Here is a 24,746-nt window from a genome sequence, read left to right as displayed (position 1 = left end):
AAACGCCCTTGAAATATCCTGAAACCCCAGGAAGCCTTCTTAGCTTCATCTCAAACCCCCAGGAGCAAAACCTTTTCTCGAGAATTAAGTTTACTCATTTAAACTGCTGCCGTGATTTATGAAAAAAAACTCCCTCTTTTGTGCCATGTTTTAATTTATGCACTCCCAGCCCATGATATAAAACGAGGTTCCATTGTACATTACAGACTAAATCAGAATGTTCAAAATATCACGAAAAAATCCGTTGCCAAATTTATGACGAAAAATTAATAAAATCATAAAATATACTAGTGTATGATATTATGACTACAAGTCATGATATCATGACAATAACAATGAATATCATAAATATTTGTCATCTTTTCATAAATAGTAGTCATTATAACCAAAGCGTTATGACAAATTTATTCTTGTCAGTTTCTCGGTTTTTTGCTTAGGGTAACCAAGTCAAGTGGAAATTTCAACGTCCAATTGCTAAGATATTCATGCTCACAACAGAAACACATTTTTGATGAACAAATTGAGATTTGAATTTCGAAAAGAAATCAACGTGCTCCGGTGGGAATCAAACCTACGAGTACCAATTTGCTAGACGGTTGCTTCTTTCCTCTAAGCTACGGAGCCACTTGACCAAATCCGTATCTGTAGCATCGTAGTAAGCCTTGCATTTTGTAACTGACAAATTAAGGCACAAATAAATTCATTATTGTTCTAACCACCAAACGAGAAGGTAGCATTCTACATTTTGGCGATTGAAGGAAATCAAATCGGAGACTCGGAATGGCTTGGCCCATGGTAGGTAAAAACGGAGATGATACATGGAATACGGACCCCAAGGTGTTTCCTAGATAGGAATTGGATTCTGGTTTTTTTAGGGATGTCTTCTCTTTGTTTAATTATCGAGATGATGGTTACCCAAGTAACAATCAGCATGCCTTGAAGGTTTATTCATGTTTTATCCTGGTTTTATACGAGCATGTCAAAAAGCTAGTTGTTCTAAATTAGTTTTATGTGGTAGTTTTTTATTTTGAACCTTTGGCGTTCCATAAAACTATCATATACCTTCTGCTATGAACATCTTCAATTAAAGACTTGCAAGTAGACATGAATTGGTTTTATCACTTATTAAATACCATTTCAATAAAACTTGCATTTGCGGTTGTTGTCGGAGAGATTTTTTTTTGTAAACAAATACACAAAACTGTGAGGCAATGCATAAAACCAACAAAAGATTTCGTGGCCGTAACATAAACCAAAAAAATGCTGTGATAAAACCGCTAGTTCTATCATGAGCTCAGTTATGACTACCTCAGGAGGGTTAGCCCTATTGGAGGAATCATCAGGAACACAGAGTTTTATCAGAAAAATATGTCGCCTAGCCGGGATAATTCATGTAAATACAGACAAATTATTACTCAATTTTATGATTTCACGTACAGCTTAAGATTTAATTAAACCATACAACACGTTTCCGCTATTTGATTTTGTCAGAAAAATTACATAATCTCTTTTAAACTCCGCTGTGTTGAAAAAACCTTGTTTGCACCCAATTCCACCGAGTAAATTTAATGCATTTAACTTCCAAATAATGCATAGTTTGTGTGGCGCACTTAGTTTTTGTCATTATCACAGTCACATTCACCACAAATTTTCCGTGGCATGTCTCCTGACACGTATTAAATAGGAAAACAAATCTGAATTCAATATCTGCATCTTTCCAATTAATGGCTGGATAAACAACCAAGCATAATTTATTCTGACGATCGAACATTGAGAGTGAAAAATAATCAAAACAATTATTTGACAAGTCAGAAGATGGTTTTATATAGAAGATTGATAAAACTATGATACAACCCGCCTAAGCCGGTTTGCATACGAAGTCCTGTAGACCCTAATAAGACTGGGCCAACTAGCCAGAACGTGGGCTTATTGAGACATACAAGAACTCGAGAGCATTTCCAAGTCGGCATCAATGGTTTTATGTTTAGGATTTTTGAATCGCTAAAAAACTTTGATAAAATTAAAATTGTTACTTGGGTACTTAGGTAGAAATTCCCAGGGATGAAGTCTACATTAGAAACAATTTTCTAATTAGAACCCGGAATTTCAAATAAATCTGAAGTAATGCATCCGTCTAGGAATTTGAAACATGGAGAACCCGAAGGATAAGAGACCTCTTCACCGAATGCCTCTAAAAAAATGCAGCTATTATTTTTGGATGACATCGGCATAATTTCAAGAAACCTGGTGTCCAGGATGGCTTTCTTGATGTGGATGGATTCTGCAGATTGAAAAGTGGAAGATTGTATTCTGAGCTATGGTTCTAAAACCCGGAAGAACGCCACAACTGTGCAACGCGATAACGAGGACATGGACAGCGATATCTTCAACCTTTTCCATCTTGGATCGAAGCGAACCGTACGTGTAGAAGTTGGAGGAGTTCCACTTCCGTTTGTAATTGACACCGGTGCAGACGAGGACATATTGAGCGAGAATGATTGGCAGACATTGAAACAAATTGGATTTACAGCATACTCGGTGCGGAAGGGAAGTACCAACGTATTCAAGGCATACGGATCCAGCAGTCCCTTGATCGTCCTAGGCGAAGTAGACACAGACGTGAAGATCAACGACAGGAACATCGACACCACCTTCTATGTCATCCTTGGTGGAAAGTGCTCCCTTTTATCCGGAAGTACTGCAGTTACGCTGGGATTGGTCAAGTTTTTGAACACTGTGGACAACAATAGTTTCCCCTGTCTTAAAGGTAAGAATTAGCCATTTATTTATTTGAGTAAAGATAGAGTTTGAATTAAATGTTCAAATAAAATAATAACATCCGCATTAAATTGGTGTTGTTATTAGGAATTGAGGCAAACATCAAAATTGACAAAACTGTACCTCCGGTTCGTCAAAGTTTACGTCGTATCCCTTTTCCTCTTGAGGAACTAACTTTGAAAAAGCTAAAAGAATTATTGGAACACGATATAATTGAACGTGTCAATGAAGCTTCTGAGTGGGTTTCACCTATACTTGTGAAGCGGAAGAGCACAAATGAAGTCCGCATCATTGTTGACCTTCGAGAGGCAAATAAGGCTATTGTCAGAGAAATCCATCCACTACCTACACTCGAACAAATAACCAAGAAAATAGGCGGAAACAAAGTGTTCACTAAACTTGACATAAAGCAGGCTTTTCATCAAGTTATGCTTCGTGAAGAATGCCGTTACATTACCACCTTCATATCCCCTCTGGGATTAATGCGATATAAGAGATTGATGTTCGGTTTATCTGCGGCACCAGAACTATTTCAAAAAGTAATGGATGTCATTTTTGCTGACTTTCCTTGGTTGATCGTATTTATCGATGATATCCTGATTCCTGCTAAAAATGCGGAGGAATTGACTGTTAGGACCAAAATGGTGTATGACCGGCTAGAACAATATAATGTTCTTTTAACTCAGTAGAGGCAAATGTCAAGGAACTTGAATTTCTAGGATATTTCATCACTGAGAAAGGAATTACTGTTTCACGTTCGAAATTAGACGCTATTGAAAGGATGCAACCACCCAAGTCAGCTGAAGAAGTACGAAGTTTTCTCAGATTAATTAACTTCGTTCATCGATTTATTCCTAACCTTGCAACTTTGACGCACCCTCTAAATTTACTCACTCGGAAGGGAACGCCCTTTGTATGGGAATCCATCCATCAAGAACGATTTGAGCAACTAAAAGCCATTCTTCTTCAAGAAGAAACATTGGGATTCTACGATTCTACTGACGATACTTATGTTATAGCAGATGGTAGTCCTGTTGGATTAGGTGCTGTACTAGTGCAACGTGGAAAGTGTGGAAAGTATCGCATTATTTGTTACGCTTCTAAAACTCTTACGCTAACGGAACAAAAATACGCTCAGACCGAACGAGAGGCTTTGGCGTTAGTATGGGCCTGCGAGAAGTTTTATTACTATTTGTATGGGAAATTTTTCTGGCTTATTACCGATCATAAGCCTTTACTCGCAATTTTTGGAGAAAGATTGAAAACATCCCCCAGAATAGAACGTTGGAAGTTACGACTAATGGCATACAACTATAAAGTAATGTACAGGCCAGGGAAAAACAATATAGCAGATCCATTGTCACGCTTATGTCAATCAACTCCAAATATGGGCGAAAGTTATGATGAAGAATCAGAAAGAATAATTCGAGTAGTAGCTAGCGATGTTTGCCCAAATGCTTTGACAATGGATGAAATCATATCAGCTACTAAGACCGATGAAGAATTGCAGGAAATTATCAGATGGCTCCCATACAACTCAAAACGTTGGCCAAAAACGTTATAAAGATATAAAAAGTTAGCTGAAAGTCTCACAACAGATGGAAATATTTTAATGAAAGATCAACGTATTGTCATTCCAAGAAGTTTGCAAAACCAAGTTTTGAAGTTAGCCCATGATCCACATCTCGGAATGTCATCTATGAAACGTCGTTTGAGATTAAAAGTGTGGTGGACTCGGATGGACCAAATGGTGGAGGATTTTGTTCATAGCTGCTCAGAATGTATTCTAGTTTCTGAGCCCAATGTTGCCCCTATTACAAGAAGTATAATGCCGGATGGACCATGGAAAAAGATTGCTATTGATTACACAGAAGTTGTTTCGGGTCAACATCTACTCGTTGTTACTGATTACTTTTCCCGATATGTAGAAACTATCCTGATTCAATCGATGACGGCAAAGAACACTGTGATGAAACTAAGAGAAGTTTTTGCCAGGTTTGTTTCTTTAATGTTTGCATTCACAAGATATATTATTAAAAAGAAAATTGTTAGGTTCGGCTATCCTCATCAAATTGTCTGCGACAATGGTCAACCTTCCTCATCAGAGGAATTTTCACTGTTCTGTAAATCCAATGGAATAAGTTTGAACCACACAGTACCATATGCACCGTTTCAAAATGGTTTAGTGGAAAGACAGAACAGAACATTACTGAAAACTATAAGGATTAGCGTTTCAATGAGTCGTGATTGGAAAACTGATTTACTAAATTATCTACATGCCTATCGCAGTACCCCACATGCAGTAACCAATTACACCCCATCAGAACTCATGTTTGGCTGGAATATAAGAGACAGAATACCCGGAACAACGAGAAATGTTGATATAGAAAAGGCAATAGATAATGACAAATGTTGGAAGGGGAATGGCGTTCAGTCTTTGGAGGAATAACTCAAAAACGGATTCTTAAGCTTTCATCCGACGTTTCGGTCGCTATATTGCGCCTTCTTCTGGGAATCTGTGGACAATGGTTCGATTTATGTTGTGTTTATGTTTGTGTTTATGCTACTCACTAACTATGCACATCCCATGTGCCAACTGCTCCGCGTGCTACGTAGGCATGACATCAAACAAACTAAAAACGAGGATCTCCAGTCACCGCTCCTGTTCCAATCGGCTGGAAAACATGTGGGACCAAGGGAAGACGACGGAGGACGTGGAGGTAGCGCAGCTACGAGAACGAACAGCGCTGCTAGATCACTCGGCTGCCAACCGCCATGTCTTCGCTTTCGATCGTACACGAATCGTGGATGCTGGTCTTAAGAAGCAAAACTTACACATACTAGAAACATGTCATATTACAAACACACCGAACACAGTGAACAAGCGCACCGATACAGACAATCTGAGCAATACGTACGCCGGCGTACTACACACTTTAAAAAACAATACACGAAGCCAGGTCGTCCAACAGGCAAACGAATCGGTACAACAAGAGTTAACACAAACAGAGTAAAAGTGGCGCCAAAACGGGCAACTGCATCGCTGTTCTGCGACCCGGATAGTTTTTTCGGATATTTTTCGGATAATTTATCCCATCCATCCGCCGGCGGCGGCAGAGTAAGTAAAACCAGACGGAAAGTTTACTTGCGCAGCATGCTTGCCTGGTACTCATGTGAATTCTTGTTGTAGCGATACGTTACGTCTGGGACAAATGTGGCCTATGCTGTGGGCTCATACTGACGACAAAACGGAGCATAGTTAGTGAGTAGCATAAACACAAACATAAACACAACATAAATCGAACCATTGTCCACAGATTCCCAGAAGAAGGCGCAATATAGCGACCGAAACGTCGGATGAAAGCTTAAGAATCCGTTTTTGAGTTATTCCTCCAAAGACTGAACGCCATTCCCCTTCCAACATAATCACCAACAGTCGAAATTCGAAGAAAGATAATGACAAACAAGCAAAGGAAAAGGGAAGGAAATATGCAGATACGAAACGACGAGCAACAAGTTGTAATATTGACGTTGGAGATCTTGTACTAGTGAAAAATGTATTAAGGAAAAACAAATTAACTCCCACATTCAACGCTCAAGAACATGAGGTCATCAAACGAGAGGGAACAAGGTTACATTTGAAAAACTTAGAAACGGGAGTATTGTCAAATCGACATGTAAACCATGCCAAAAAACAGCATGTCGAAATCCATTGAAAACTCAAGGTTCAATATCCGAGGATAAATCTAATTTCGGTATTCCCTATTTGGATTCTTTTCAAAATAATAATAATGGTACTTATATACATAATAATGAGTTCATATTTACAGAGGAAGAAAAAAATGAAGATGCACTTTCGGTAACCCCCAAGAGAGTCAATGAAGAATCGTTTCCCGAGAACCGCAGACAAAAGCGAAGGCCGGCATACTTGGCAGATTACCAACTTAATCAAATTGAACTAATTAACAATAAGCCACCAAACGAGAAGGTAGCATTCTACAGTATCCTACAGACGCAGAACAGAACTCGATTCCACTGAACTGAATAGAGCTCAGTTCTGTGTCTTCAGGGAGCAGAGATGATCAAGTGGCTCCGTAGCTTGCTTGAAAGAAGCACCCGTTTAGCGAATTGGGAGTCAAGGGGTTGATTTCCATTGGAGCGCGTGGAATTTTTTTTTCGCAATTCAAAACTTCGTTTATCAAACACCCATAAACTATCACTTCCTAAAGACGGTCACATTATTTTGAACAGGAGTAAGGTGCGACGACTGTGTGAAAGTCGAAGGACTTGTTGAACCCTCTACGTTTTTCACGCAGTTTTTATATACTTATTATAAACGCTGATGATGATAATAATAGTAGTGTGGTGTGCTTGCCGCGTTCGTTCTCATACGTACAGGTGTAGTACTCCAGGATGTTTTGCTTACAATTGAACGAATTGTAATGCATTGTCTGCAGCTGTGAATGAGGGAGAGAAAGAAGGGCAAGTAAGAACAACAAAGACGAAAAAAGGTTGCGTTGCGGTTTGTTCTATCCGCCCGATCCTAGGCGTTTGAAGATGGGGGGAAATAAAGTGTATTCTAGAGAACCTCATCACATTTGCATCGTCACCGTCATCATTATCATCAGCGGCATCGTGGTCGTCATCGTTTCTTATTGTGCTTGCCGAGAAGGGACAACGATGGACGACCAACGACGATACGATGGTAATCGGATATTCCTTCATATGCTGGGGCAGTGTTGCGCTGCCGCCGTTTGGTTGAAGTGTCGTTGACTTGTTGATTTTCGTGGAAGGAAAGGGCCCATATAGCCGAGGCGGTAAACGCACGGGTATTCAGCATGACCATGCTGAGGGTGACGGGTTCGATTCCCGGTCGGTCCAGGATCTTTTCGTAAAGGAAATTTCCTTGACTTCCTTGGACATAGAGTATCTTCGTGCCTGCCACACGATATACACATGCAAAATGGTCATTGGCAGAGGAAGCTCTCAGTTAAAAACTGTGGAAGTGCTCATAGAACACTAAGCTGAGAAGCAGGCTTTGTCCCAGTGAGGACGTTACGCCAAGAAGAGGAGGAGGAAAGGTGGAATTTTGAGCGGGATTGTTAGAGGGGAATTTAAAGGGACAGAACGTTTGGACGAACGAATTTTGGACTCATTCAGCAGCTGAACACAGTCAACTCTCCGCATTTCGATACTAGTGACACACTAGTATTGAGCAGCGACAAAGAGAATAGATGCGACATTTTTTTTTCAGTTTTGACTAACACCAAAGTTTTTAGCTTTACAGAACTTTTTTTGATTTCACGTCTACGTCAATGATGCAGAAAAAATAGCTCCATTTTCATTCATTTAATTAACTTTATTTCTTAAATCTTTACATAGATGACACTGAGTCCACAAATCTTCGCCACACATTTCGGTTCGCTTCAGCTTTTCTCTAACCTACACTCGCCAAATTACTCTAAGCTCACCTTGCCCGCTGTGCTCCACGTCGTCTTATACCATCCAAATTTCCTGCGAGCACAATATTCGCAGGGTTGCTATCCAGCATTCTTGCAACATGCCCATCCCACCGTATCTTTCAGGATTTGGCAACCTTTTGGATGCTGGATTTGGCGAGGTCGTGGTTCATTCTTTGTCGCCACACACCGTTCTTTTGCACGCCGCCAAAGATCGCCTTTGCACGCATCGAAAACTCCGAGAGTTAGCAGGTCCTCCTGGAGCATGGTTCATGTCTCGTGTCCGTACACAAGTAACACACTTGTCATGGAAAAGTCTACTCAGCTAGCTGTTATTCGACTCGCCCGTTCCTCTGTAGTTCAAATACGATTCGAGAAATCGTGGAAGTAACGAACTCCCACTTGTCCACCCCCGTACACTACACATCCTTTCAATAATGTTGTCAGGCGTGATATCTCTATCGCATACTTCTGCATACTCGACCTCTTCTCCACGATACATGGGCATTCAAAGAGCACATGCTCCGCGGTCTCGTCGCAGTCTACACACTTCGGACATGCGAGAGAGCCTGCGTGTCTGAATCTGTGCAGGTATCACCTAAAGAACCCACGGCAATTTAAGTGTAGAATTGGCTTTAGTTAAAATACACAGAAATAAAAACCCAAAAAAAAAGAACGCACGGCAATGAGTGTAGAATTAGCTTAAGCTAAAATACTCGGAAATACCCACGGACCCCACGGACTGACAGAAATTGTGTCAAGTGAAAATTCACCTCGCCATGGTGGCCTGCTCGTCCACTTGGACACGCTCGGTATGAGCCTGTGTGTCCATCTACCCTTGTTGGAGGATGATCAATCCCTCTGCCATTTCAACATCGACGATGTTCTGACAATCCGCCTTGCGTCCCTTGTACAGCGTTGCTAGAAGCACTCTTCGTCCTCTGTCACTAGACATCATGCCCGCTAGCACACATATCGCGTCCTTTGAGACCGTGCGGTATGCGCTGACTATTGTAAGGCACATCAGCCTGTGAGTGCTCTCGAGACGCTTCACGTTTCGATAGTCCACTAGCGCCTTCGACCATGCTGCGGCGCCATACCGTAGTATAGGGTCTTGTACCATTTGGGCAGGTGTACCTATTTTGGGCACTTGCCGCTATAACTAAGTCAATTTCAAACCGATTGTTTTGAAATTTTGTATAGAGTTAGGCACGTACAGTATCTAACTCTGAACAAAAATTCAAATCAATCGGTTTGAAATTGACTTAGTTATAGCGGCAAGTGCCCAAAATAGGTACACCTGCCCAAATGGTACAATACCCTAGATACCGCTACTGCCGCAAGCAGCTGACGCTTACTCGAGGCTATTGCCGAGCTATTCAATCAATCAATCAATCAAATCTGACTATACATGTCAATGGTTGCTCCTCCGTGATTGATCTGAGCTGGTACCAATTGCACTGAGATCCAAATGAAAAAGGGCTGGGACACTCCACTTATTCTCAAAGAGCAATTTAAGCAGCTCATGCATTTTGGATCAATAACGGCGCCGGCCACGTTCTTATAGTCAGTTGGGAAGGGAAAGGAATGTTAAAGTGTGCTGATTGTTGCTACTAAAGACCGAGATCACCTCTGCATCCCACAACCAGCACGGACTGGGGTATTTGTTAGACGGAAAGGACGGGAGATCTGGGAGTCACCCGTTGGGTCGGTGATGCGATCCATGGATAGGGGTTATTTATAGTGTTCGTGATAGATTGTGTGGTGAATTAGGTCAAGCGGCACAGCACGCTTTGGTTGCATAACTTGTAGGCGTTATATACACTGTGCTATGGAAGTTGCAAGGAAGGGAAACGAATTTTTGCAATTCGTTTCTGGTTCTAGCGATGGCTATAAAGAGATGAATACACAAGAGTTTTATATGCAGAGAAGAGAGAGAAAGAGAGAAAGAAAGTGGATAGAAAGGTACAAAGTAGGATGAAAGGGACGGACCAGGGATTGAACCCATGACCTTCTGCATACGAATCAGAAGCGGTAGCCACAAGACCAGGGGTCTCCAGTTAGCCTAGTGGTTAAGGCTATGGATCGCCAATCCGGAGACGGCGGGTTCGATTCCCGTTCCAGTCGGGAAAATTTTCTCGACTCCCTGGGCACAGTGTATCATTGTCCTTGCCTCACAATATACAAATTCATGCAATGGCAGGCAAAGAAAGCCCTTCAATGAATAACTGTGGAAATGCTCAAAAGAGCACTAAGTTGAAGCGAGGCAGGCCAAGTCCCAGTGGGGACGTAGAGCCATGAAGAAGAAGAAGAAGAAGAAGCCACAAGATCACCAAGCCCGTTTTTTTGAGGCTATTGCCGAGCTATTTTACATTATCTTTGACAATGCCATTATCGCCATGCTTGCCCTTTTGCAGGCATATTCTATGTGGCTTCGTTATTTCAACTTATCGGCGATCATGACTCCCAATTGCTTCAGCGAGCACTTAGAGTTGATCATGCATCCACCTGTGGCGACCAGTGTCTGTTGTTCAGACTTGCGGTTGCTTACAAACTTCCATTTTGATGTGCGCGAGTGCCAGCTGTCTCGACCTCATCCAGTTCTCCACTATACCGATTGCGTGAGCTACTGTCAGTTCCACTTCCTCTATCGACTCGCCGTATACCGAAAGGGTAATGCCATCGGTAAATCCGACCAGCTTTACGCCCGGTGGAAGTTTGATCATGAATACGCCATCATACGCCGCGTTCTGTAGTACCGGGAGGAGGTACCCTCGCGGTGATGTAGTAGCTCCTCTCGCATTCCTCGATGCCATAGATTAGCACCCAATTCTGAAAGTAGCTCTCCAGCATTCTGCATAAGCTAACCGAGACTCCTAGGTGGTGTATGGCACACTCGATGGCGTCCCAGTTGACGCTATTGAACGCATTCTTCACGTCCAGCGTGATGACCGCGTAATAGAGCTTGCAGACGTTTATTCACCTCTCTCTTTCAAGCTTGCATGCGGGATAGGATTTGTTTTCATCGGGAAACCTTTCCTGATGACAACAAATCCTATTCCGCCTGCATGTTTGAAAGAGAAAGGTGAATAAACGTCAGTAAGCTCTATAGTGGATTTCTGTTCGCAGCCCTTATAGCAGTGGTGCTCATCCTGCGGCCCGCGGGCCGCGCCGCATGCGGCCCTCCAAGCCTTAAGATGCGGCCCGCGGAGTACTTTAAGACGAATCGAAATTTTTGAACGATTATTTGAAATAACTCGTTAAATTTATTAAGAAATCAAATAAAAAAAATTGCTGATCAATTTTCACAATGTTGAACACAAATTAAATGATAAATAAACAAAAAGAACAATCCGTTCTGGTAAGATTCGAAATCGCAACTCCGAAATATTTCGGCATTTCAGCGTCTCCTGTGCCCTTTTGGAGAAACTTTTGGATACATTTTTGGAGAAACTCCAGGAAACATTATTGGGAAAAAATTTTAAGCAACTCCAAGCGAAATATATGGAGAAACTTAAATCATCCTGGAGAAAATAAACCTGAAGAAACTCATTGAGAAAGTTGTGGAGATACTGCATGGAAACTATAGGAGCATCTCCTAGAAAAATGTTCTGATGCAACTCTAATAGAAATTTCTTAAACAACTTTAGAATAGAATCCTCGAGCAACAAAAAGAGAATTTTCAGGAGTAACTACAAACAAGATTCCAGGAAGTAAGTTTTACTTACAGATGTTCCCCTAACAAGCCCAGGTTAATCATCAAGATTCCAGGACCAACTACATCAAGACACAAAAGAAGCCTAGTACGCCTGAGGAATATTTGAACAATAAATTTGAAGCAACTTATGCCGCAACTTTAGTAGATAATGTTGAAGAAACTTCCGGAAACAATTGTTAAAAACTTAATTTTTGAAGAAAGTTAATAAGAAAGTATTTCATCAACTTTAGAAGAGATTTATGGAAAGAATTTACTAAAATCTTTAAGAAACTCCTGGAAAATTTTCGGAAAAATGCGGAAGCTATTCTAGGCGAAATTCTTGGAAACGATTAATGAGGAATTCCTGAAGTAACTTCAGGGCAGTTCTAAGAGGAATTCTTGGAGGTGTTCCAAGAGAATTCTAGAAAAACTAAAAGAAACTTCAAGAAATTTCTCGAAAACTTCTGGAGCAACTCCACAAGAAATATCAGGAGAAAATCCAGCAAACCTTTTTGGAGCGATTCAAAAGAAATTCTTGTGAAAGCTGCTTGACAAGTTCTTGAAGTGTTTTTAAAGCAATGCTAGGGGCAACTTCTAAATTGTTTGTTTGAATTTCAATTTGAAGCTCAAACGTTTTTCTCAACCAAACTTATAAATAAATCTAAATTGAACTCCACGAAGGGCAATAGATTATAAAGTTTGACCCTTACACAAGTTCTGAACAGTTCAGATTTTTTTTTTCTTTATTAAAGAGGCTTTCAGCCAGACGCTGGTTCACCTCTCGTTCAGACTTTTAATAAATATGCTTTGGATTGTTCTTTATGTTGTTTTTGTGCATCGATGTTTTATGCGGCCCGCAGGTCGATCCCGAATTGCAAATTTGGCCCGCGGTATCCTCCAGCCTGAGCACCACTGCCTTATAGCGTGCACCGTTGATCGACCCTTCTGGAAGCCGAACTGCTTTGGCTGGTTTGGCCATAGGGGGCGGGGGCCCATGGTGTTGTATCGTGGCGCAGGAATATCGTTTCCACGATATTCTGCAGCATCTTGGAGGGAGCGTTCTGGGGATGCTGACGGTCGTTTGGCCATGACTAGGACTACTCTGTAGGCATCAGCCCAGTGGGGTCCTCCCTTCGCTCCATTCTAACCTCATTGGTGCGAACTCTTTACATACTTCTAGCAATGCATCAGGAGAATCATGGCTCTGTGTGGTCGATACTGTCGTATGCTGCCTGAAATTGTTGAACAGGTGGTGCATTGGTACCTGGAATTCACGGTACGGTGAAGATTTGGTATGTCGATGAAATCGGTTTGATAACTTACCCAGAACTCATTTGTTTTAGGTGACAAACGACAAGCGTTTGAAAGATTATCTGGTATAGCACTTTGTAAAGGGCATTCAAAATGAAGATCTCTCTGAAGTTCTCACATTCCAAGTGATCGCCTTTCTTGTGAATAGGACAGATTATCCCTTCCTTCAACTACTCCGCTAGCTGTTCGGTTCTCCAGATCGTTACTATCAGCCGGTGCAAGCAGATGGCCAGCTTTTCTGGGACCATCTTGACGAGTTCAGCTGCAATATCATCCTCACAAGCTGCTATGTTGGTTATGAGCTGATGAATAGCATTTCTTACTATCCTCAGCAAGGAAGTTTGATCATTTCCGTTCTCTGCTACACTGGTGTAGTCATTCCTTCTGTTGCCTCGATCTCCAGTGCCTACGTTTCTCCACTTTCCAGTCAGGTGTTAACAGAAGTGCTGCTTCCAATTACCTCACGTATGTCCGACAGGAGGCTCTCACCTTTTACTGGAAAAACTTGTAATTAAAAGTCACGAAATGTTGCTAATTGACAAATTGAGAGATGAAATTTGTGGAAAAAAATCGCGTTCTGGTGGGATTTGAACCCACGACTCCGTATTCGCTAGACCAGCGGTTTAACCAACTAAGCCACAGAACAAGTAATGATTCTGCGGAATAGAAAGCCAAACTGACTCCGAAGCCGCACCGTGAACACTCCTATTTCACAAACTCATTTCTCTTTCGGCTAAGATGCCAATCCATAACACACTCCGGTTTGTGCTCACTAACTACAAGTGCGAGCGAATAATTTGGGTATGCGGAGTGTGAGAGTAAGTCTCGGCTTCATAAAAAATAATTTGCTCTCACTTTTAGTTAGTGGGCACAAACGGGAGTGTGCTATGGATGGTCCATTGCACGAATTTATGCTGGCCAGCTTACTCTCACAGAAAATTTGACATTTGAGCGGTGCCGACACCTCTCAAACGGCAAATTTCGTGTGAGAGTAAGCAGGCCAGTATAAATTCGTGCAGTAATCCATTGGCATCTAAGCCGAAAGAGAGATGAGTTTGTGAAATAGGAGTGTTCACGGTGCGGCTTCGGAGTCAGTTCGGCTTTCTATTCCGCAGAATCATTACTTGTTCTGTGGCTTAGTTGGTTAAAGCGCCGGTCTAGCGAATACGGAGTCGTGGGTTCAAATCCCACCAGAACGCGATTTTTTTCACAAATTTCATCTCTCAATTTGTCAATTAGCCAAATTTCATCATAATCGGTTAAGTGTTGGCGGAAATATCGTCGAAACAAGAGACTTACCATTTGAGAATCTTGGGCCAAACAAACACTTTAAAAAATATCACATTTTTTACCTAAAACTGTGGAGCCAAAAATACTGAACCGATTTCAATGAAAATTTTTCTGTACAAAAAGTATGTATGTAGATGTATTGTGTCATAATTTCATTCAATTTGATTTGACCTTTGAAAAGTTATAGCCATATATGTAGCACTATGTCACAATAAGCAGATGCGGTTTTTGGTATAGTGACATTCAAACTGCTCTTACTTTTAAAATGATCAATCAAAATGGCTGAAATTTTTACTGAGAACAGATTAACACAACGATTTTTCACTGTCAAAGTTTCAAAAAAATCGGGACAGTGTTGCCAATACTACAGTCAAAATAATGCACACTGATTTTAAAATGTTAAAAAGTGTCCAAAATTTGAAAACTCCGTTTTTTTGTTTGAATTGTTAAAAAAAAGTACTGAGCCGATTATAATGAAATTTTTACCACTTATTATAACTTACTTGTAGAACTTACAGTCAAATTTTCAGACGTTTTGATGAGCTAACAACCAAGTTATAGCCTAAACAATTTTTAAAATGCAAGCCCAAAATTTCCAAAATCACATTTTATTGTAACGACAATATTTGCACCAATACTGAACCGATTTTGATGAAATTTTTAGAGCATTAACTACACATAATATGCTATTCCTGGTTAAAAAATCAGCTATTTTTGTGAACGCAATTCAAAGTTATACATTATTTTGAGTGTTTCATTTTTTTTTTTGAGTCCAGTCTTTACTCTCACCTTTTACCCTGCAGATTTCGGCTCGCGACACGAAGCCGTTGCGGGATGTGTTAAGCCTGTGGTAGAGCTTTCGTGGTTCTAGGGAACGGCACAGCGTTTTTCACACAAAAGTGCCGGGTTTCTTACTGCAACATTACCGCTCGCGTCGCGTTCTTCTCCGGAATTGCTTTGCACTCCAGTCGGAACCATTCGTTCTTGGAGAAATCATCATAAATGAATCCCGGAAGAATTCGAGAGAAATTCCTGGAGGAATTTTGGAAGATATCCCTAAAGAAAATCCGGGAAGAATCTATGAAGGAATCTTGGAAGAAATCTCTGAAAGAATCAAGGAGAAAACTCTAGGAATACCTTGAAGAACGTCGGAAGGAGATACCTCTAAAGAAATCTCAGGAAGAATCTCTGAATGAATCCTGCGAAAGGAATATCTTAAGAAAACCTGGGAAAAATCAATGAAGAAATAGTGCGAGGAACTCCGGGTGTATTCCCTGATGGAATATAGGAAAATGTCCCAAAATGCATTCCGGGAGTAAATTCAAGAAGAATTACGGGAGGAATTCCTAAGGCTGACACAAATTTCAATTTTCTCTTATGTCACCGCCCCCTCGGAAAATTTTGGTCGAAATTCAACATTTTGAGGGGGGGCACCAATAAATTATTTAAGAAATTTTAAAATTTTAAGGTGAAATTAGAGTTGCACTGAAAATTTCTTAACAAACCGATGAGTTTATAGATTTTGCCGAATTGCTTGGCTATTTCTTCGTCAAATACATTTATTATTTATTGTCCTCCCCCTTAGCGACCCAACGTGTATTGTGACAAAAGAAGAAAATGAGATTTGTTCCGGCCTAATGAATTCCAGAAAAAATCCTGAACAAATCCTTGACAGAATGCTGAAAGAATTCTGAAATAAAACCCTAAAGACAACGCGGGAAGGATCAATAGAAAGATCTAGTGCGGATTTTTAAAATGAAATTTTTTTGTCACACACCAAAAAAAATCTACTCAGTCTATGAGGAACGGCAACACAGTTTCGTCGAATCAACATCGATGTTCAGAAATGTCAGGTACACGCTTAAACGGTTTTGTTCAAAAATGTGTGTGGCCTACTTCACGCTCCTCTGTACAACTAACAATATTTTATTTACTATCAATTTATTTATTCTATCAAGCCAGTGTTGCCAGTTTCAAACAAACACACCGTAATAAGTTTAAATTTATTTTTACTATTACATCCTAATATAATATGATGATTGAAGTTGTGAGAAGCATCGAATTTGATTTAAAAACGCAAGAAAAAAAATCCTTAAAAAATCAGCTATCATATAATTATTTTGTTCAGGGTGCTACTAATTTGACCTCACCCATAAGAAATACACGTGACTGGCCCAAATAGAAATCACAGTTGAGAATATTGCAAAAACTGACGCAGTGCTTCTATCTCGGCCAATGCCACTTTTAATACAGTACATATTAGCTTGATTTTTGCACTTTTCACACAAACTATAGATTGAAACCTTTCATTTGACACATTGGTCGTTTTCATAGAAATATTGAATATTTTTTATAAAATTAATTCTTTTATACTGACCAAATCCAGTGCGCGTACCCTATGTGTTATTTTTTTTGGGACGACCCCTAAAATAGTTTTTTTTTATTGATTTAGCTATATTATAGATTTTTTATTATTATCACTTTTTCTATTGTTTTTGACAATTTTCGAGTGTTCTACAAAATTGTTCATTGTGATGAAAATCCTTCTGCCTTTTTATATCAGAATAACGCTCCAAGTTGAACAGGGCCTGCATTTCAACGCAGCAAACCCGAAAATTTCCTGGTGGAGTCCCTGGAAAAATTTCTGGTGGAATTACAGGAGGAATGTTGGAGAAATTGCCGGAGAGTCTCTAGGATTCCGACAGGAATGTTTGCTGGGATACTTTAGGATTCCTACAAAAACTTCTGTTGTGATTGCTCCAGATATTTTTTAAAATTTCCTGCTGATTCTTACAAGTATTTCTCAAACAAAAACTTCCCTGAATTTACCCTGTATCTCTAACGGTAAATCCACTTGATAATTCTCCGCTAATTCTTGCAGGACTGCTGCTTATATTCATTCTAGAATTTCTGGAGGAATGCATCAGGATGTCTCGCTGGGATTTTTTAGGTGATTCCTTTTGAAAATCCTCCACGGTTTGGAGGGCTCCTAAGAGCAATTAGGGGACATCCATTAGGTACGTCACGGTCCTAGTGGGGAGGGGGGTTTGTGAAAGTGTGACAAGCTATGAATTAAGTATAGAAAAAAAAACAGGTTCCAGGTAATTTGGCCGAATGCCGTTTGGCCGAAAAATGAATGATGTACTCAAGTGACCATACCACTGTTCCCAGCCTCAGTATAACTAGAAAGAATAGCCTATGATTAAAAGAAGGAAAAATCTGTAATAAACTATAGGCAGTTTCAACGCCAACTAATCTCTGAATGTTAAAACTAGAAAGGATAGCCTATGATTAAAAGAAGGGAGATTTCTGACAGTAAGAATTCTGAATTCTTTTTATCATGATTCGGCCAAACGGCATCCGGCCAAATGACCCTTTCGGCCAAATGGCTTTCGGCCAAATGGCTTTCGGCCAAATGGCTTTAGGCCAAACAGCGTTCGGCCAAACGATATTCGGCCAAATGGCCGGACGAACTCAATGGATGCTCCCTTACTGAGAAAAACTTTGTTGTAACTCTTTGCCAAATCACAGCAATTCCTGAAGAAATCTTATTAGAATTATCAGAAGGAATCCTAGTAGGAATTTGTGCTGGAATTCCAAGTGAAATATCCAATTGTAGGGTTCTGCATTGAACATTATTACGCATCAGGAAATATGCGTACCTTGATCACATTGACTCATCTTGTTGTTTTGACAGATTGGAGACCGGCAAGACTACAACCGGGACGGTGTGGAGAGGCGACACCACGCGCGACAAGAGAGGAGGACTTTTGGATAGGACAGTGCACTAAGGGCCAGAATCGCAATCTAGCGGAACTAAATTAATTACTCCAAAACAAAGCATTTCCGACACATGGTGTCTTTGACAAAGTTGTTTGACATCAGCAAAGGCATCTATTGCTAAGAACGAAGTAGTTCGCAACTTGTCCGCATAGGTGGCGCCACCATCTAACTTCTTTATTTTACGTTCTAGATACTTGGCGTCTTCGGCAAAGTTGTTTATTTTGGCAAAATAAACAACTCTTTTTCAGACGTCAAAATTCCACAGCCTACTGTTTTCAAGTTATTTTGAAAATGAAAACCAATCAATGAAAAAACAGTTTTTTAAGCTAATTTTGACATTTTTACCAGAAACCATGTGAGTTTAATTTTTTTCCTAATGCATATGTGTCAAACCAAACACATTGTATGAGAATATGTTGAATATTATCATTAAAAATAAAAAATTAAAATACAAATTCAAAAAAACAGTGTGAATTTCATGCCTTAATATCTCGCAAAGCGCAAAAAATCGCAACTTTAAATTTTCAGCAAATACGAAGCAATACTAGGTGAACATACTGCCAAAAATTTGGAGAGGTATTTTTTGGTGTTTTTGAGATAATAGCTTTTAAGTAACAATATAAATATAAGTAGTGCCAGCATGTAACTTTTTAATGTTACACATTAGAGAGTTTATGTCTTCGAAAAAGTTGTTCATTTTGACTAAATAAACAATTCTTTCTTAGATGTCAAAATTCCACGGCCTACTGTTTTCGAACTATTGCATATAAACTAGATTATATTGATAAAAAATGACTATAAAACACATTTTGATGCACTAGTATGAACTATTTTTATTGAGTTTACTTTTACGATACATAGTAGGTTAAGCAAATGTCAGCATGGGTTAAGATATCTTTTAATTTTTTGCATGTCATTTTTAAATTGTTTCAAGCTTAACCTATTTTGCCAATCATTTTAAATTCTAGAGCGCGAAATATCTTGCCGAAAGCTCGTGGATCTGTTCCTGGATGTAAAGGACGTTGATTGAAGATTGTGAAACTCACGCTCCACGAAACTGACATGTTCATGACCTACTATGTATTGTAAAAGTAAAAACAATAAAAATAGTTCGTACTATTGCATCAAAATGTGTTTTATGGTCATTTTTTATCAATATAATCTAGTTTATAAGCAATAGTTCGAAAACAGTAGGCCGTGGAATTTTGACGTCCAAGAAAGAATTGTTTATTTAGTCAAAATGAACAACTTTTTCGAAGACATAAACTCTCCAATGTGTAACAGTAAAAAGTTACATGCTGGCACTACTTATATTTAGACTGTTACTAAAAAGCTATTATCTCAAAAACACCAAAAAATACCTCTCCAAATTTTTGGCAGTATGTTCACCTAGTATTGCTTCGTATTTGCTGAAAATTTGAAGTTGCGATTTTTTGCGCTTTGCGAGATATTAAGGCATGAAATTCACACTGTTTTTTTGAATTTGTATTTTTATTTTTATTTTTTAATGATAATATTCAACATATTCCCATACAATGTGTTTTTTTTGACACATATGCATTAGGAAAAAAATTAAACTCACATGGTTTCTGGTAAAAATGTCAAAATTAGCTTAAAAAACTGTTTTTTCATTGATTGGTTTTCATTTTCAAAATAACTCGAAAACAGTAGGCTGTGGAATTTTGACGTCTGAGAAAGAGTTGTTTATTTTGCCAAAATAAACAACTTTGCCGAAGACGCCAAGTCTCTAGGACGTAAAACAAAGAAGTTAGATGGTGGCGCCACCTTTGCGGACGAGTTGCGAACTACTACGTCCTTAGCAATAGATGCCTCTGCTGATGTCAAACAACTTTGTCGAAGACACCATGTGTCGGAAATGCTTCGTTTTAGAGTAATTAATTTAGTTCCGCTAGATTGCGATTCTGGCCCTTAGTGCAGTGGAGTGAACGGTTGAATATTTCGGGTGTGAGAATTATAACAAAATTTGTGAGTGAAATAATACGAAATAAATATCAGGAATTAGATCCCAACACCAATAAGAGAAATTTAGAAAAATCACGAGAGGAATTTGTACAGAAATGCTTGTAGAAATCACAGGAAGGGTTTCCTACTACTACTTGAAGAAATCTCTGGAGCAATCTCAGCAAGAGTTTCCTATCAGGCATTTGTGGAGAAATTCAATGAGAATATTTTTTTCAAAGATTTCTCCATAGATTCATTCAACAGTTCCTCTTGGCATTTCCTCGCGGATTTCTCCCAGAGTTTCTTTTGGAATTTCTCTTTGTAGAAATGCACACTAGGATTCCTGTTAAAGTTCCTTCGGTGATTTCTACATGTATTTTTCAAAAGATTTATGAACAAATTCCTCTTGGAAATTCTCGAAGATTTCCTCCAAAAATTCATCATGTGGTTCCACCAGATTTTCCCACAGTTCCTCCAAGATTTTTTCATCCTCTAGAAATTCACACAGAGATTTTGTTTAATCAGGAATTTCTTCCTATTTTCTCTCAGGATCCTTCTAGGAATTTCTCTTCGTATTCATACTGGAAATCTTCTTTGAGATTTTCTGTTGAAATTGCTTTCGAAAGGCTGCTGGGATTTTTCCTGACACTCTTGATGGAAATCCTACAAGAAGACTTGCTGGGAATTTTTCAACAATTTCAACTGGAAATCTTTCAGGAATTCTTGGAGCACTCGTAAGAGCAATAACTGCTGAAATATCATCTGGAAATGCTTGAGAAAACACAGCAATAATGCTAAGAAAAATCCCTGTAGAGCAATTCCTAGAGGAATCGTTGAAAAAATACCTAAAGGAATCACCGTAGAAATTCTTGGGAAAACCCATGGGAGAAATCCAGCAAACATTTCTAACAGATTCCCATCAGCTATTTCTGTAGGAATTTAAAGACGTTCTCTCAAAAGATTTCTCCAGTAGTTTCTCTTCGAACCACTTTAGGAATGCCTTCTGGGGCTCCTCTGAAAACTTCTCATAGGATTTCTCAAGCGAGCCCTCTTAAAGTTCTCTCAGGTAATGCTGCTATGATTCCTTCAAAGATTTCTTCAAAAGGAATGGGGTTACTTCAGGAAATTCTACTGCTAAGGGAATTTCTGCTAGGATTGCTTAATCATTTTCAGTAGGAATATCTCCTCTTGAAAGTTCTCCTAAATTCCTGGAAGATTCCCAGCAGGTATTGCCTGAACATTGTTCAGTGAACAATTCAAAGTCCTGGCAGATTCCTGTCAAAAATGTAGTATGATAGTTTCTATCATATTTTGATACAATTGTACAAAATTGTTTTCTGAATTTCAAGTAATTGAAACTAAATGTTTTCACAATGAGTTATTAAACAATATTTATAACATAATATGATATAATTGAGATATGATATTTTTAAACCCCAAAGATATTAAAACTTGATTATATCACAATGAGTTATAAATATCAGGGTTTGTTATAATAATGTTATATTTTTGTTAGAATCCTCTAGTCGGGTTGTAGAGCAGGTCTAGTCGCACAAGTTTTTCATACATCATATTTTCAAATTCAGGCTCTGAAATGAAATATAGGTAGGTTATTGAATCTAGATATGGCGAAATGACATTTTCAATACTGGCCAAAACTATCAAACTTTCGTTTTCAGGTACACGTACGGAGGAATTCACTGAAATTATGGCCAAAGAAAAACTTAATTGCCCTTTTGTAAAAAAATATTTTCAAAAAAGCTAATATTTTAGGCAAAGTTTCAATCCTTTAAAAAATGCATTTGAACTCTTCCTTTTTGAAAGAACGTCATCTTTTGATCGGATGTTTTCACTTAAAAAGGTGCACCATATCCTTTGAAACCCTTTTCGTATAAATATTCGGGCGGGATAATCGAATTTAAACTTCCAGGATACAAACGGCTGCTCAGCACTGGCAGTGTGCTTCCTTTTATTCATGGTTGTTTGATATGGCGCGCAATGACTCGACCGCCCGCCCAAGGATTCCGCAATCTGACAGGCGCGTACCAGTGCCACTCAACCGTAACACGTGCTCCTCTACTGCTACTGCTGCTGCTGCGACAACCCTTCGTACTGAATAGGTCATCTTCGCTTGAAAATGGACACTTTTCTTCCCGAGATTTATGTATTTGATATTTTCAGAACCTTATCTAGCAATCGACAGATATTGGAGAAATGAAACAATTGACAGATTTCAGGAATAATGCTTTTTATTCACGCACTCTGCAAACATCTTTCAAAACGATTCTCGGCTGCTGCAATTTCACCTTTCGCGAATCGATTTGTCGTCGATTCGCAGAGGGGCTTCACTTGCACGAAACAAAAATGGAAAAAGAATTTCTGCACCTTTGCACAAATGTGTTCCAGTTTCACTAGCACTAATTTTCACCGGTTCAATCACTTCGACTCGAATTTGAGTTTCAAATCACAATTCACCCACTAAAATATCACTGATTTTGCTTCGTTTAAAAAGCGTTGCTCATCCTGACGGTGTCTTCTCTTCACCACACGAATGCACTAATGACTACTGTTGGTATGGTGGGCATTTGTGTTACGACGATTTTCCTCTTGCTCACAAACGACGAGCGCGTTGGTATGTATTTGTTCGAGGGAGCAAAATATGCACGACCACCTACTCACTCATAAATGGACGACTACGACTTCGGTTTGTTTACGCTTCAGTTGTTTTGATTCGGAATCGCAACCGAAGCGTGTCGGCGCGGCAGCAGCGGCGCGACGCGACGACTTCGGTTTCCACCACACACACGGTTGCTCTCTCTCTCTTCGCCGCTTCTCACACATACGGCCGCACGCGAAGTTGTTTCGCTCTCGTGGAGTGACGTCACTCGCCTGTATATCAGTTTGACGCGCGTAGGGACGAACCGCCGTAGAACAGTTCAGAGCAAACAACCATGCGTTTCCATGGCACCGCATGCACGCGATCGAAGCAAGACCGCGAAGGTAGTTTCGGATCAATCAGCTTAAAGTCACCGCCTACTTGTTTGTTTTGTTTAGGTTTTTTTTTTCATAACATTCTCCATGATGTTGCTTGGATTTATTCGCCTGCTTTTCAATAAAATTTATCAATAATAAAAATGACAAAAACAATTTAATTATCTATATGTTTTAGCAGTTCTTGTTTCTTCTTTCTTTTTTATAGTTGTTGCTGTTTGCTGTTTTCATTTGTTCTTCTTTTTTCGCTTTTGACGCTCTTTCATTCATCGATTCAATTATGGCAAATGAGTTTATAAACAATGCTTTTTCGTTTTAGCACTTTTACTACCTCGTTCTCGTTCAACTTGCTTGCTTTTACTTTTAGGAACTTTCACATTACATTTGATGCGGGGAATAGTTTTCGTTACGCTCTCTCAATAAATTGTATATAAAATAGATTTAGATTTGATTTTTTGAAAACGCGAGTGGAAGTAAAATAGAAACTTCGTTTGTTTTAGGAATGTTGGAAAAATTGGAAAATTTCGAAAAATAAAAAGAGATATAAAATGGCGCCAGCGCTACTAACTAAAGGAAAATTTAGGAATGTACGAAATCACTGGAAACGTAGATTAAAATTAACTCCTGAGGAATTCAAACAAAACTAAAGGTAAAACGCTAAAAAAAACTGGCGGTACGCGATACTCATTAGTGTAGAAGTGTAGTACAGTTATAACAGAAGACTTTTGCTGCGTGTGGAATCACTGGGATACTGGGATACTACAGACCGTTGCGAGGTTGCTCCTACTCTACTACTCTAACCAAAGTTGCCGAAAAAGTTGGAACACTCGAGCACTCGAGTGTCCGGGGCCGACCCCTAGAGCGGGAAGTCGTTCTCGCGCGGCTGGAAGTCGCGGCGGCTCACGTCCATGCTGGAGTCCGAATCCTCGCTGCCGCTGGTGAACGAGTGGGCAATCTGGGCCGCCGCTAGCTGCGCCTTGGCCGAGCGCTTGTTGCTCTCCTCCTTGAAGCAGTGGTTCTTCTGGTGGCGGATCAGCTCGTAGTACCGCTGGAACACCAGGTTGCACTTCTTGCAGGTGTAGTTGATGTTGATGCCCTTCTTGTCGTCCGTCTCGAAGGTCGGGTTCGGCTGGTTCTCGTAGATCTTACGCTGTTTTTGGCGGGCGTTCTGGGAAAAGAAAAAGAAATGTCGATTACAGCTTCAATCTATCCACAAGATCTTCCCAAGTAAGCAGAAGTTCCTTATCCCACGACAAAATACTCTTTCAAGCTCTATAAAGTTCAGATAGAGTTCCAAATGGAACATTTTGGTTGCATAAGGTAGTGTTCAGTGGTGATCTATTATTCCCTCCAAATGTATAACAGTTGTAACAATTTAGAACGCTAAAAATATACCAAAGTCCGCGCAGAATCTTCAAGGTTTTAGAAGTTACCTAAGTAGGAAATGCTTCATGGGGTTCCACCAGGAATTTCTT

At 39.7% G+C, this 24,746-nt stretch overlaps 2 protein-coding genes across 5 annotated transcripts in view; both read right to left on the bottom strand.

Annotated features, from left to right (window-relative positions):
- LOC109415389 (paired box protein Pax-2a) overlaps window positions 1-22,851 on the bottom strand; it is an 83,116-nt gene extending 60,265 nt beyond the window's left edge. Inside the window, exons 1-2 of one of the 2 annotated variants that reach the window (XM_019689257.3) lie at window positions 22,666-22,851; window positions 7,175-7,235 (exon numbers count right to left, since the gene is read on the bottom strand). In XM_019689257.3, the coding sequence (XP_019544802.2) occupies window positions 7,175-7,226 (52 nt within the window). In that variant the 5' untranslated portion in view covers window positions 7,227-7,235; window positions 22,666-22,851. The remainder of the gene's footprint in view (window positions 1-7,174; window positions 7,236-22,665) is intronic. The other variant, XM_029855214.2, reaches the window with a different exon arrangement.
- A 463-nt stretch (window positions 22,852-23,314) lies between these two features.
- LOC115256846 (zinc finger protein 2) overlaps window positions 23,315-24,746 on the bottom strand; it is a 100,569-nt gene continuing 99,137 nt past the window's right edge. For all 3 annotated transcript variants that reach the window (XM_062843766.1, XM_062843769.1, XM_029855864.2), the window contains one exon: window positions 23,315-24,439. In XM_062843766.1, coding sequence (XP_062699750.1) covers window positions 24,128-24,439 — 312 coding nt within the window. In that variant the 3' untranslated portion in view covers window positions 23,315-24,127. The remainder of the gene's footprint in view (window positions 24,440-24,746) is intronic.

This window comes from Aedes albopictus, chromosome 1 (assembly GCF_035046485.1).
Source record: "Aedes albopictus strain Foshan chromosome 1, AalbF5, whole genome shotgun sequence".
Classification (NCBI taxonomy): domain Eukaryota; kingdom Metazoa; phylum Arthropoda; class Insecta; order Diptera; family Culicidae; genus Aedes; species Aedes albopictus.
The sequence above is the reverse complement of the archived record's forward strand: the minus strand, read 5'-3'. Positions and strand labels throughout refer to the sequence as shown.